General features: G+C 36.9%; 1 protein-coding gene across 4 annotated transcripts in view; it reads left to right on the top strand.

Moving 5' to 3' along the window:
* RPS6KC1 (ribosomal protein S6 kinase C1) overlaps positions 1-15489 on the top strand; it is a 179233-nt gene that overhangs the window by 11763 nt on the left and 151981 nt on the right. For 2 of the 4 annotated variants that reach the window (XM_040636338.1, XM_040636337.1), the window contains exons 2-3: positions 3754-3789; positions 10361-10481. In XM_040636338.1, the coding sequence (XP_040492272.1) occupies positions 3754-3789; positions 10361-10481 (157 nt within the window). Of the gene's footprint in view, positions 1-3753; positions 3790-10360; positions 10482-15489 lie in introns of those variants that run through there. The other 2 variants (XM_040636339.1, XM_040636341.1) reach the window with 2 other exon arrangements.

Raw genomic sequence — 15489 nt, 5'->3', positions numbered from 1 at the left:
TTACATGGTTAGAAGAGTTGGACATTTGGGCTCAGCCTATGTTATCCTAACTAACCCTTTTGTGCTTTTGATTTCCATCTCAGGGGACACATTCTTAACTATTTAAATAAGATTACAGATGTAGGAATACTGAATCTCTTATAGTGGGGGGCCAAGTGGTTGAACTCGCTAATGTATTTGCCAGGTGATTATATTTTTATAATATAGTGGTGTAGAAATCAGACTCAGTGTATTTTCTGTTACAGTTCAGTATCTAGAAGTGGAGTAGGCCCTAATATTTGTTGAATGAATAAGTGAAAGAATAAATAAAACCTAATGGTGACAGGGTTTGTGGCAGTAAGTAAACTTAATTACTCCTGAAAATATTATAGATAATTTGAGGGATAAGTATAGTACAGTGGAAAGAGCATTGGACCAGGAGTCAGAAATCCAAGTTCTACTTCCAAATCTAAAGGTGAATAGTCGTGTGGTCTTAAGTCTCTGAATCTTGTTTCCTTATTGGTAAAAGGGAGACTCATAATAACCACTCCTGCCTAGTTCATATGTTGTTGAGGGAATAAAATGAATCACTAGTAAAATGCTTTGCAAATATAAATGTACAAAATCAGTTTTTTTCCCCTCCATGCCTAGCACAGTACCTTGAACAGTATTAGCACCGGTTATAGACTTTCTTTCTTAACACGGAAAGGGAGGCTAAGAAACAGAGTCTAGGACTGATTCTTGGAATGCTCACAGATTGTTGGGGAATAGAAGGAGGAAGAGGAACCTGCAAAAGAGAAGCAAAAGAACCAAGAAGGAAAGAGGAGAATCAGGAAAGTATAGTCCTGTACTTTGCAGACGTAATTTTCACTAAGCTTTGCTTATGCTCTTGGGGAAAGGGATAGTTAATACTTGGCAGATAGCTTTTGATTTAATTTTCTGAACTCCGCCTGAGTAAATCCCTCACCCCTTTACATGAGAAGTATTTGAGGGTGAGGAGAAGTTCTTATAAGCTTAAATTAAAGACCTTCACTTAGGTAGTTTCAGAATACTTAAACTTTGGTTTTCTGTATTTTCTATACTAACTGTGAATAATTTATTTTCATGAAAACATTAAAAGTCTTAAATCCCTCAGCTGTTCTTGACGGCTTCTGGGATGCCGCTGTGGTGGGAACTACGAGCATTCGGTGTCAGGGAAGGTTCTAGGATGAAGTGCTTCCCAACCCATTGCTTAGCACACTGCTGTTCTCTGAGATACTAAAATAAGTTTGGGAAATACAACCCTCTTCCTCCACTCTTCCTTTCCTTCTCCCTCCTCCCCACTTACACATGTCACTAGACTGTGACCTCTGTGAAGGTGTGAATGCAGGGCCTTTGTCTTACCATTGTAGCAGCAGCACATGGAACTGTGTGAGCCCCTGAGACTGTAGATGACAAATCATAATCAAATTGGTTATTTCTGATAAAATGGTTTTAAAATTGTGGGTATTGGGCACCTGGCTGGCTTACTCGGAAGAGTGTGGACTCTTGATCTTGGGGTTGTGGGTTTGAACCCCACATTGGGTGAAGAGATTACTAAAAATAAATAAATAAACTTAAAAAAATTGTGGATATTGTTAGGGGATGGCTAATGTATTTTTGTTTATGCAGTATACATATATTTGATTTCCAGGAATGGCTTATCTGAAGAAAATCCAAAATGTGATTCTTCAGATTGCGTACCAAATCAGGAAATAATTTCTTTTTTTTACAAAAAGGTCATTTGCATACATAAAGGAAGATTATTTAAAATAGTAAGATATCTTCCTATATTTGCAAAGTGATTGAGTTGTAAATTAGTAAATCTATTAATTGTCCGCAAAAGAAAATTCATAGAATGTCAGGTACAACCAGAATAAACTTTATTGCCAGTGATCATATGTTGACTGTTCTTGGTCGGTGGATTATTAGTGGATTGATTATACCTCGTTCTTCTCATTAGCATATTTTACAAAAATTTAAGAAAAATTTATAGTAGGCAAAATTAAATGATTATGTGAAATACTGTCATAGTTTTAGAAAGGTGCCTGTGAGTTGGGAGGGTGCTAGTATGTGAAAGTAATAGCTAAAATTCAGTATTTGAATAATTTTATGGTCATTAGTTCCCTGTTCTACTCTCTTATTCTAAATCTGTGTTGTCTAATACAGTAAGGATCAGTCATATGTGGCTATTGTTATTTAAATGTAAATTAATTTAAATGGGATAAAATTAAAAATTCAGTTATTAATTGCAATAGCCATGTTTCAGGTGCTCAGTAGCCATGCACATGCATGTGGCCAGGGGCTACTGTGTTGAACAGTGCAGATTTCTTTCCACGATCAAAGAAAGTTCTGTTGGATAGCACTATTCTAAATTAATGAAAATTGCTAAGAGATTTTACCAAATTTATATATCCTGAAAGCTGGAGAATAGAGTGGCAAGAAATTAGAAACCTTTCCTGTCTGGAATTCTTAGGTGGGACCTCTCAATATAAATTCTCTAGTAAGGAAGAGAAGGAACTAACTTTTTTATTATGAAGTTCTTGCCGTGTTCTGATTTGATGTCCATCAGAGCCAGGCCAGGCAGGGAGTATTATTCCCCATTTTATAGAGGTCATGCTTGTTGAATGGCTCATAATGTTCAGTTTATGGTTCTGTCACCAGTCAGCAAAGACTTTTCTTTTTCTCATCCATAGGCAACTATTTTAATGTGTTTGATGTATCTTTTTGTCTTTGCAAAATGCATATTATAGCATTCAGTTCATGAAATTTACATTTACATAGATGGGATTATGTATCTAATGTGAGATTTTCCCACTCTTCAGTGCTGTTTGATGATTTAAACACCCTGCCTTCTTTCTTAAGTTTTGTGAGGAAATCTTTCTAAATGGTGTTAGGCTTTTTAGTCTAATTAGAGAATTGTAATTAGAGAAGTCTGAAACAATCCCCTCTCTTTCTCTTCGCTCAGGTAATGTTGATAGGATTATTTGTCCCTGAATGCTATATATAATTTTTTTTTGTAAGTTACTTTTGTTTTTTGTCTTCACCATTAGGTGGTCAGTGATTACTTCTCACAGATATTGGTGTGTCTGAGCATTATGGCTGCTTTTTTTTTAATTGGAATTTTTATTGAGCTAATTGTAGATTTACGTACAGTTGTAAGAAATAACACAGAGCCATCCCTTGTGTACTTTGTATGGGTACAGCTGCTTTTTTTGCTTCTACTCTATATGTAGGCTGGGAAGGGGAGTAGACAAGCTTGTTAGAATTATGTCAAGTAAGAGTGAAGCCAGGGCATTCTCTTATGAATGTAATGCATGAACTTTAGTGTGTGGGCATTTTTTTAGCTGCCTTTTTCTTTTTTTTTTTTTTTTTAAAGATTTTATTTATTTATTTGACAGCCAGCGAGAGAGGGAACACAAGCAAGGGGAGTGGGAGAGGAAGAAGCAGGCTTCCAGTGGAGGAGCCTGATGTGGGGCTCGATCCCATAACGCCGGGATCATGCCCTGAGCCGAAGGCAGACGCTTAACGACTGAGCCACCCAGGCGCCCCCTAGCTGCCTTTTTCTTAATTTTTTAGCATGTGTTTCAGATGGTGAAGTTATTGTATAGCTGAGTTCTTTGTAAGTGATACAATATAGTGTTTCTTTTCCTTTAAACAAATTGAATTTCTCAAATACTGTTGTAATTAATTATACGAATGTGAAATCTTAAATTTTGGTAATGATGAGATATTTCTGTGTATGTTTTATTTTAGGTTGTTTCACGAAGAAATCCAGAGGATGTCCAGGAGGTAACATGTTTATACATATGAAAATATTATTTTATATATTTGATAAAAAATTAAATGCTTTGTTGAGGAATCGGAATTGTTGGTATGCCTGTCTTCGTATTTATGTGTTTGTCTGCAGATTATCTTTAGCTCACAAAACAGTAGCTGAAGTTTCCTATTTCAGACCTGTTAAGTACGTGTTAAGTTTTAGTAGGTGTTAAGTTATACAAAGAAGAATTTAAGGAATTATAGTGCTGTTTAATAATGTGATAATGTTTCTGATAACTAACATTCCTAAGATTTTAGTACTAAGAGCTCTTATCTATTTCAAAATCATAAATAATAAAAAATGAAAAGTATTTGATAACTAATATTAATTTTAAAGATCATAATAAATTATGGGTTCCTGTCTACTTTCACTTTTATATTGAGTTGATATGTTGACACCTTGGAAAACTGCTTTGGGTGTAGATGTCTGTTTCTTTTTTAAATTTGTAGTTAGTTCATTTGCAGACTCTTTGTCTCTCAAATGATACCAGCTTGTGTGTTTTTGCTTTAAACTATGGAATTCTTTATTTGTAATTATGTCGTGCTTGTTATATACCTTTAGGAATCCTAACTGGGGAGCTTCCTTGTCTTAATGTTATTTGATTTACTTTCATTTTGGTACCTGCTCATTTACACCATATTAGAAGGATGTATGTTGGGGATTTTTTTTTTACTAAAATGTTTAAGAAAGACATTATAAATTGGAAGTCTTGATTCTGCAACAATTTTTTTTCCCCATTTGAATTTTAATGTCTTCAGATGAAGTATGTATTTTCCAACAAGCCCCACTACTTTTTACTTAATAAACCTGGCTTGATTCATACATTTAAATCGATTGTTTGGTACTGGTTGGTTTGAGTGTGTGACATCAGGTATAGACAATATTTGAACTTTTATACATTAGCATTTAGACCTGTGCCAAAGATGTCTTTGATTCAGTATTTGTTTTGAGGTCAATAAAACACAATTTTAAAAGATTTCATATAATTTTTCTTAGGGGCTTTAAGATATCTCACTTTTCTGCCTCAATAACCAGGAAGAGAATATTGTAATATAGTTATTTGGGAAGAAAAGGATATATGTATTTCTGTATCAATATCCTTCCAAAATGGAAATGAAAGTAATTTGCACCATTGTATAAAGTACTCTCTCTACTTAAGTGTCAATCGGCTAGTATGGACTTCTTTGGAATTCTTCTAATTATGTTGAATTAATAGTCAGTACAGGCTGTTCTGCTTTTGAAATTTTACAACTCTGTTAAAATTAAAGATGGGTTGTGTTTCCTTTGAATACATTGTCTGATTGCTATGCTGTAGTTTGTAGCTTGATGTTCCCGTTTTCCAGGGAGAATCCTGAACCAACCTATCCATGAACATACTCTCTGCCATTTCCTTAATCCTCTTTTGGGGAAAACTCTTTTATATTAACAACTGTTGGTGAACCATTCATCACAAAACTCTTGTAAGTGTCCTTTAGTTAGATGATTGCATGGTCCTTTGCTAGAAATGGTATAAAAATTTTTAAAAATGTCTTCTGTCTTGCCAGCTTCTTGAAATATAGAATAACCTTGAAATTTAACACTCTAGCTTCTCATGTATTTCATTCAAACATTGGAATTCTCATTTAGGAGAGAAATTTGTTACCTAGAGTTTGTTTCCATTTCCTTTCCTTTCACTTTCTCTCTCCTGTTAACGGAGCCAGTTAGGTACTGCTTTAGAATTTAGTCAGGCTTCCCAAGAGCTATTGAGGATTAGAAGATGTCCTGTTAATCTAACCAAATATAGGGCTAATAATATGCTATCCTCGTAAAACTGGAGATGTTTTGTTGTTTTTTTTAATAGATATGTTCGCACACCTTGGTACATGCTACCAGGTAGCAGTGTTTTTTTCCTAAGAACGCTGAAATACTCACATGGAGGAAATAATTTAAAATTATCCAGGATAGATTTCTTTTACAAAATTTTATCCTTCAAAAATTCCCTCTAAATTTTTATTTATTAAGAACAGCACAGGATGGGGCACCTGGGTGGCTCAGTTAAGCATCTGACTTTGGCTCAGGTCATGGTCTCAGGGTCCTTGGATCGAGCCCCACATCTGGCTTCCTGCTCAGCGGAGACCCTGCTTCTGCTTCCTCTGCTGCTCCCCGGGCTTGTGCTCTCTCTCTCTCTGTCAAATAAATAAACAAAATCTTAAAAAAAAAAAAAAAAAAAAAGCAGCATGGGAAGATCTGAGGGGGACAACAACAGTTAATGTGGCCTCTTGTTCAGTAGATTCTCTAAAGCATGAACAGCTGCAGAAGGGTTAAGAAAAAAGTAGAGCTGTTGTGCCCTCCCTCCCGTACCTTTTTCAAAAAGTGACCTATAACTGTTGCTCTATAGGTAGTAGATTTTACTGGTGACATTTGGGAAAAGGAGAAGAACTGAAATAGAACTTTCTATGTATCATGTCAGAAATCTGTTAAGTCATTTCATAAATAATATAGTTTGATAAAAACCATTTGAGAACATTTAAAATGTGTCAAGGGAAAGAAAAGGCTCTTGAAAAGGGGAGAAAGAAAATCCGTAAGCAAATATGGTAGTGATGCTGGTTGCAAGAAAAGATGATCCAGCAATTTAAAAATAATATGTGAGAGGACAAATTTAATCGAATTGAGTGGTTTTGTTTATGGGATCTAAAGGTTTTTGCTATCACTAAGTGAAATTATCTGAAAAGAAAACATTGATTTTATGTAAAAATTACTTAAGGGAATGCTTTTAATGAAAGTTAAGCTTTTACTAAATTCGTAGTGTATATATGACTGTCACTGAATTAATATTTAATTGGGGAATTTTATGCAAAGTAACTATAATGAATAAGAAATTTCTGCCAGGGTTGGTTCAATAGAATAGTAGTTGTTACACAATTTTTTTCTAATAGGAAAGAATTACTAGAGAAAATAATTTTTGCATGCATCTTTTGGGACTTTGCGTAGTTCAGTTATAAATATTAATACTGCGAACGTAATGGAGATGTGCTTTTGTTCGCTTTGACATTTTGAAGATTTCTAGAAATGTCCAAGGTTAAAAGGAGTATGAAGAAAAGTAGGCAGTAGATGGTGACATTTTGTGATGCTTTGGTTGCCTGCATTTCTTGAGGGTTTATATTTGCTCTTAGATGTTTTGGTTCTGTAGTTCTAGTGTTGAGAATAAGAAGGACGTGAGTGAATAAATTAGGCATGCTAAAAAAGAGTCTCACCTTGGAGGCTCTAATTCTTACTCTGACAGATTATATGCTAGTTTATAGACCATGTTGTTATTATCATTATTCTGATTAAGTTATTAACTTTTGCCCCTTAAGTTACTCTGCCTTTATTTAAAAATGACCCTAACAAGAATAGAAATTTTACCTGCAAATTTAACTGTTTCCATGAGCTACAGTCTTTTGAGTAGTTCTCGTTTCTAGTTTATAATGGCTGTAAGGATGGCATTTATCTTATGTAAGGTTACTTTCACAAGCCCATCACCCATTTCTTCCTTAAGCCTTTGGCAGCGTGGTACCACCACAATTTGATCTATTTTAAAAATATAAAAAAGCACTGTTTTTTCCCCCATGACAGAATTATTTTCATATATCAAAATTAGAAATTACAGAGAAGCAAAAAATATGAAAATTAAAATCACTTGTATTCTCACTGTCCTGAGACCATTTACTTTTCAAGTATTGGTTTGGCTCTCTTCCTTGCTTGTTCCTCTTGCTCTTTTACTGGAACTGTTGGTTCTTTGCTATCAGCTTTTGTCTCATTCACTTCCATTTTAAAATAAAATCTTTTCTTCCATCCAGGTGGTCTGTGTCATGGCACAACCAAGCTTCTTAAACACCTACTTTGCACTTGGTTTCCTCTTCTTTATTTCTGGCTGACTTCTCAGTGTTAGGGTTCCCCATTGTTTTGTCCTTAGCCTCCTCATCTTGTTACAAATGCTGAGAAAGCTTTCCTGAGTGATTGCCACCTCTCTGCTGATAATTCCCAAATGAATACATCTTGCTTAGTTCTCATTCTTGAACTCCAAACCTGTGCCAAAGATGTCTAAAATTGAACTTTGTTCTTATTGTAAAGGTTTCCTCTCCCCTTTTTTTCACCTCAGAGAATGGCCCACCATTTATTCAGTTGCAAAAGCCCAAATTCTAGTGGTTAAATTTGGCATCTCACTCATTTTAAAAACTTCATCCCCAGGGGCACCTGGGTAGCACAGCGGTTAAGCGTCTGCCTTCGGCTCAGGGCGTGATCCCGGCGTTATGGGATCGAGCCCCACATCAGGCTCCTCCACTATGAGCCTGCTTCTTCCTCTCCCACTCCCGCTGCTTGTGTTCCCTCTCTCGCTGGCTGTCTCTTATCTCTGTCGAGTAAATAAATAAGATCTTAAAAAAAAACAAAAACAAAAAACTTCATCCCCAATCCCTTCTCTCTCTCTTTTTTGTTGGTCTAATCACTACTTGCCTTCAGTATACTTACCTAAGGTAATACCTTCTGTAGGTGCTCCTTTCATAACAGGGATTGCTCCTTGGGCTTCCTTTGTCCACATTTATTACACTGTCTTGTGACGCAATTACTGTGTTGGCTTGTCCTGCTCACCTAGACCGGAAGTCTTTGAAGGCAGGGTCTGTGTTTCTCATTTCTTCATTCGTCGTGCTAACACAGAGCCTAGTACAGAGTAGAGACATGAAAATACTGGTTTTGGTAACTAGTTTTGTTGAGTAAATGAATAAAAGGAAGCATCAGAAGGAAACAGTTTAAATTAATTCATATTAAATCTGACTACACTCCTAGGATTATAACTATAGTAAAAATAAGAACCTCATCATGGTAGAATTTTTGGTAGTATGATAAAGTTTAGTGAAGAATTTTTCTTTTTTTTTTCTTTAAAGATTTTATTTATTTATTTGACAGAGATAGAGACAGCCAGTGAGAGAGGGAACACAAGCAGGGGGAGTGGGAGAGGAAGAAGCAGGCTCATAGCGGAGGAGCCTGATGTGGGGCTCGATCCCGGAACGCCGGGATCACGCCCTGAGCCGAAGGCAGGCGCTTAACCGCTGTGCCACCCAGGCGCCCCATAGTGAAGAATTTCTTATATCCAGAGAGTAAATTTTTTGACAAGAATCTCTTAAATCTCACTTAATTACCTGCTTGGCCTAAGATTTGCTTATTATTAACATTACATTCTATTGAGTTTGTTAGAAGTGAGGTAATTAGTTTTTTTTTTTTTTTTTTTTTTTTTTTTTTTTTAAGGAGCAAAGACCTACTATACCATGTAATGGAGTTTAAAACTCAGTTTTATCCTATTTTGTGGTGACTGAGGGGCTGAATCAGTGATATCAAAGTCATGTGTCAAATCTGTTTTCTTTATAAAGGTGTTTTTTTTTTCCTTGAATTTAATCTAAATAAGGTTAAACTAATTCAAATTAATGGAGGTAAACTTTTATGTGTTATATAATCTAGATGACTGTGATTTCTGTTTTGAAATATACTAGTTTTAATGGTATTCTGTTCAGGATTTGTCTTGCTTTAAGAAATCCTTAGTATTACTTTAAACTGAGATTTGTGAAATAAGGTTTATGAAATGTAAAAGTTAAGATTGATTACTTGGTACACAGCCATTTCCTCTTCAGTGTTATTTATTCTTTTAGGCAAATGCTATGTAGGTACTTTATGTTTAAAAATTGTTTAGGGGCATCTGGGCGGCTCAGTTGCTTAAGCGTCCAGCTCTTGATTTCAGCTCAGGTCATGATCTCAGGGTGGTGAGATCAGGCCCTGCGTTGGGCTCTGCGCTCAGTGTGGTCTGCCTGAGATTCTCTCTCTTCTGTCTGCCCCGAACCCCCCCCACATGTGTTCTCCCTCTCTCTCAATAAATAAATAAATCTTTTTTAAAAAATTGTCTAAATTAGGGGTGTCTGGTTGGCTCAGTCAGTTAAGCCTCCACCTCTTGATTTTAGCTCAGGTCATGGTCTCAGGGTTGTGAGATTGAACCCTGCTTTGGGCTCTGTGAGCTGAGCGTGGAGCCTGCTTGGGATTCTCTCTCTCTCCCTCTCCCTCTGTGTGCCCCCCACCCCTGGGCTTGTGCATGCACTCTCTCTTTTTCTCTCAAAAAAAATTTTTTTGTCTAAATATTTTGTGTTTATAAATATGCTCTTTTTGCGACAGAATATGTATTTTGACATCTAGCTCACTTCCAGGCCAATAGTAATTGATTTTTGAAGAGGTTAAGTGCCATTTTAGGTGGCATAGACCTTCTTTGTACCAGGTTGAATACTTTTCCAAGGACACAGTACTGTGTAAAATGAAATTTAAAAACCAAAACAGAAAAGTTAGAGAAAGAGTTGCTGCTTTTTATTTTTAAATCAGATATTATTATTTAATCTGAGATAGTTAACCATATTGGTTAGAACATATATTTGTTTGCCTTTGCATGACAATTTTGGGCACTTTCATGAAAAGATTTTTTGTTGTTCAGATATCTGAACCTACGTAGTTTCACTGTGAGAGACACATTTGATTTTTCTTTTTCTTTAGATAATCGTATGGAAGAGATACAGTGACTTTAAGAAACTACACAAAGAACTATGGCAAATTCACAAAAACTTATTCCGGCATTCAGAATTATTTCCTCCATTTGCTAAAGGAATAGTGTTTGGTAAGTGACTATTTTGAAATTGTGATTTTTAGAAAGTAATGATTGGCTAATTGTGTGTATATGCTGAACCCTGCAATTCTATACGATGAAGTCAAGAGCCCTTATTAGGATGACTCACATCAGGCAGCAAGCACTTGAAGTTGTTTTTTCATGTTCCTGGTGTAGGCTCGTTAACTTCGAATGCATTTACTCTTCCCTTTTGTGAAACAACAGCACACCAACTTCAGTTCCAGCCAGTCAAGCAAATAAAAAAACAAAACAACATGTAGGAACATAAGAAGAGATGATACTGAATTATTCTTATAGTTCTGAAATTTGGGGATTTTTGAAAGTTTATACTTCGTACATTTTTTCTGATACCTTTCTTACAATGTGAATGGTCATGATTTGAGGCACCCAGCCAGGCCAGATATAGATATTTTGGGGTGGTAGCTCTGGGTGTGTTACTGATTAACAACTATTAGATTCATGGCTTTGCAAAATTTTTACAGGAAACTGAGGCACAGAGGTTCCTAATACTCTGCTCCTGTTGCTGTGTGCTGCCATTGGTGTGTTTATGGGGGGTATGTCCCCCTCTGGCAGATTGTGTGGCCAGTTACTGTCTGCGCCTCCCTGCCTTCCACTCTTGGCATGCTGGTGCCACGGCAGAGAGGTTCCTGCTGATCNGTCCCGGCCTGCCGGTTCTTGTCCATCAGCTTCGGCCTTCCTACTATAGAACAGCTCTGACTGGGGTAACCCAGCTGACTTCTCGCTTTCCGTGTGCTGGGGCCACACTGTCTCCAGTGAGATGTAAAGTCCAGCCTTGGGAGGGAGGTGCCCCTTCCAACTACTGCCTCTGTTTCTTTCCCTCAGCCATAGGGTATTCTTTAGAGTTCTCTGCTCTTGCCTCTTAGTAGTTAATCCTGTGCAAATAATTAATAATTCCTTATAAGACTGTTCAAATTGCTGTGTGGACTCCATTTTCTCGTTGGACCCTGGCCACTATCTGGGCAGTAGATAGGCTCATTGCAAGTTGCTTCTAAGGTTCTTTTCAGCAGCTAGTGTTAGGAAACATAATGCATTTCTGTACATTGCATACATTATACGTGCTTCCATCCATATACCCCTCTGCATACATACATCAGTGTGTGATATATACTTTTATATACACTACGTAGACATATTTTAGAATTGTGTATAATAGGTTTTGCCAAACACATTTTTATATGTTCGGTTCTGTTCTTGCCCCCTCCACCTCCTAAGATTTTGGGTTTCTGGTCTCGATTAGAAATGTCTCCCAGTTCCTCTATTTGCTTGTAAGATGATTTTTAGAGCTTAAAAAAATTCTTTTTAATATCCATGTGGAATTTATATTTGAATGGGATGTCAGATGATACTTCATTTTATGTTTCTTTCAGATGGATAGACATCTGAGATATTTATTAAATACATGTTTTTCCCAATGAAATCGATACCATCCTCATTATGCATTAACTTTTTATGCATTGCCACTAATTTAAAGTTTTTCTTTTATGGCATTTATTTATTCTTATAGTAATACGTATTTCTATGCCATGTTGATTTTTGTGCAGTGGCTTTATAGAGTATGTGCTGATACCAGCTATATTTCTCATTGACATTGGAGAAATTGCTGCCTTTTAAGACAGGCCTGGAATTCCTGGGGCTTTTACATTGGTAATTCTAAGAAATCATGACAGTTATCCATTTAGTGCCTCTTAGTTTCAAGTCTCTTTTTTCATTTTCTGTTACACATTCATGGGTTGGACTCTTTAAATATTTTTCCTTTACAGTGAGTATGCTGTTCATGGTAGAGGATGCTGGAGGGGCATTGCGGGAGGGTAGGGGGCTTCTGTTCCTCCTTCCAGTGTGCTTTGGATTTTGTTTTTCTTTTTGCTCCTCCTACACTGTTGCCGGAGGCATCTGCCTCAGCCACACACCTAAACACAGTCTACTGCCAAGCTTGCGTCCCTTGCCCATTTGACCACTTGGCTGAGTACACCAGGGCACCCCAGATCTAGTGGAGAGTGGGCTTCTGATTCTGTAACTCTGACTCTGTGCTCTGGTGACATTTTAGACTCCAGACCTCGTTGCTCTGCAGGTGAGCAGGCTGCTGATGCCCTGTCTCCTTCTGCATGCCTGTCTGCCAGCCTTGGCCTGCCTTTACCCCAGAAAATTGTTTCCTGTGGCTTTGTTAACACAGACATTGTGTACCCCAGGTCTTGTGTTACCTTGCTTGTGAGTGGGCTCCCAGCACTGTGATTCTCTCTTGTTGCTCTCCTGCCATTCTGGTCCCATGTGAACTCTGGAGGGGTCTTTCTCGCTTTCCTGGCAACTGTGGACCAGCTCTGGCCTAGGGAACCCAGCTAACTTCTCCCCCATTCAGTGGCTACAAACACATCTTCTCCAGGAAGATCCCAATCCCAGCTTTGGGGGAGGGGTTCTCCCTTCCAGGTTGTTCCTTCCTTTGGTACTTTCCTTTACCCTGGGGTACTCTTTAGAATGAATAAGTTAACTGTTGTTTAGTAGTTTTTGTTTATATTAAGCTTTCCTTGTTCAAATTACTATGCGGATTTGGTCTCTGGACTGAACCCTACTGATGCTCTCTTTGATTGAGGGAGAATTTTGGATGATTTGAAATTATCCAATCTCTGCTGGCTTATAGTTTATATGGAATAGTGATTCCTTCAGGCTGATTGCAGGACCACAGTACTCAACTGATCTTTACACCTTTCTTAGGATATTTTGCATGTTTCGCAACTCCTTGAGATCTGGGGACAAGAAACACACCTAATAGTATAGTAACATCAGTGGCATTTATGACAGAATGAAGTGGCCATCAGAAGCTTTTGCTACAATTCTTTAGTTTTAACAAATACTTAATATTAACAATTTATGATATTTAATGATGTCTTGAAATATAAGTAATCTCAAGACGTATCTTCAGTTCATAATTACAAAGAAAAGTATCTATATTTCCTTAGGTGAAAAACAACTGAGGGATGTGGACAACAGGGCAGTAGCAGTAGAACCATTTGTTTTGATGGTACCATCAATTCATTTTATTACCCTGCGAAGCATTACGGGAATCCATAAACTCTTGTTAATCTTTGCTCGCTTTTGGCGTTTGAGCTCAGAATCATGGTATTCACATTTCTGGTGCCTTCTTTTCATTGTTATTACCCAATATCTGTGGTTCCTTACTTTTTTCCTTGACACTTTTTCTGATTAAAGTTGTAGTTGCTTTTTGCCTTTGAACCTTTTCTGATCATGATTCTGCTGCTATTAGTAGTCTTCTTTGATTAATACCAGTCCAACTGTAATTATCTGGAAATTTTATAGGCATACTTAATTCAAGAAACATTTTAAAAATAGGCACTATGGGTATGATGATTCAGCCTCTGTCTTCTGAGAAACTTAGCTGAAGTGAGCATCATGATCTAGAAGTTCTGAAAGGGAAGTGTGACATCCTTACTGTCAAGTTTTTAAGTTTTGTAGCACTCTACTTTTTTAAAAAATATTTTTTAAATTGAAGTATAGTTGACATATATAATATGATAGGAGTTTCAGGCATACAACATAGTGATTAAACATTTACATAGATTATGAAATCAATACAATGAGAATAGTTACCATCTGTCACCATACAAGTTTATTACAATATTATTGACTATATTCCCTATGTTATACTTTACATCCCTGTGACTTATTTATTTTATAACTGGAAGTTTGTACCTCTTTATCCCCTTTATCCCCCAACCTCCCTCCCCTCTGGCAACCACCATTTTGTTCTCTTTATTTATGTATCTGTTTCTGTTTTGTCTGTTCATTTGTTTTGTGTTTTAGATTCCATATATAAGTGAAATCGTACCATATTTGTCTTTCTCTAACTTATTTTACTTGTCATAATACCCGGTAGGGGCATCCATGTTGTCACAAATGACACATTTTCATTCTTTTTTATGGCTCAATAACATGCCATTGTGTGTGTGTATGTGTGTGTGTATATACACCCCATCTTCTTTATCAATTCCTCTATTGATAGACACTTAAGTGACTTTCATATCTTGGCTATTGTAAATAATATTGAAATAAACATAGGGATGCATATATCTTTTTGAATTAGTGGTTTCATTTTCTTCAGATAAATACCCAGAAGTAGAATTGCTGGATCTTATGGTAGTTCTATTTTTGATGTTTTGGAGAACCCCCATTCTGTTTTCCACAGTGACTGCACCAATTTCCGTTTGCACCAAAAGTTGCAAGAGGATTCCCTTTCCTCTGAATCCTTGCCAACACTTGTTATTTCTTATCTTTTTGAGCCTACCCATTCTGACAGACGTGAGGTGGTGTCTCATTGTGGTTTTGATTTGCATTTCCCTGATAATTAGTGATGTTGAGCATCTTTTCATGTGTCTGCTGGCCATCTATATGTCTTCCTTGAAAATATGCTTATTCAGATCCTCTACCCACTTTTTAATTGGATCGTTTGTTCTTTTGGTGTTGAGTTGTATGAGTTCTTTATCTCTTTGGAATAGTAACCCCAGTGACACTCTGTTTTAATTAGAAAGATGCAAATAATTAAAAATCACCAATCTTAGGAGTTTTTTTTTTTGTTTTAAGATCTTATTTATTAGAGAGAGAGTGTGCATATGGGATGGGGGAGGGGAGAAGCAGAGGGAGAGAAAGAAACAGACTCCCCGCTGAGGGGGGCTCCCAATGCGGGGCTCGATCCCAGGACCCTGAAATCATGACCTTAGCCAAAGGCAGATGCTTAACCAACTGAGCCACCCAGGCACCCCCAACCTGAGGAATTTTAAGAATCATGCTTCTGAATGCACATCAAAAAGTGTTCTTTTGTATTCTAAAAATAAGAGTCCTCCTTCATACTTAACTGTCTTTTCCTCCCTCTTTCTCTCTCAGTCCTTAACACGACTGCATGATTAGAGACTGCTTTATTCTTACTTATGGCTGTATCTTCAGCATGTAGGACCATGCCCGATATATAAAT

Source organism: Ursus maritimus, unplaced genomic scaffold, assembly GCF_017311325.1.
Source record: "Ursus maritimus isolate PB19 unplaced genomic scaffold, ASM1731132v1 scaffold_2, whole genome shotgun sequence".
Classification (NCBI taxonomy): domain Eukaryota; kingdom Metazoa; phylum Chordata; class Mammalia; order Carnivora; family Ursidae; genus Ursus; species Ursus maritimus.
The sequence above is the reverse complement of the archived record's forward strand: the minus strand, read 5'-3'. Positions and strand labels throughout refer to the sequence as shown.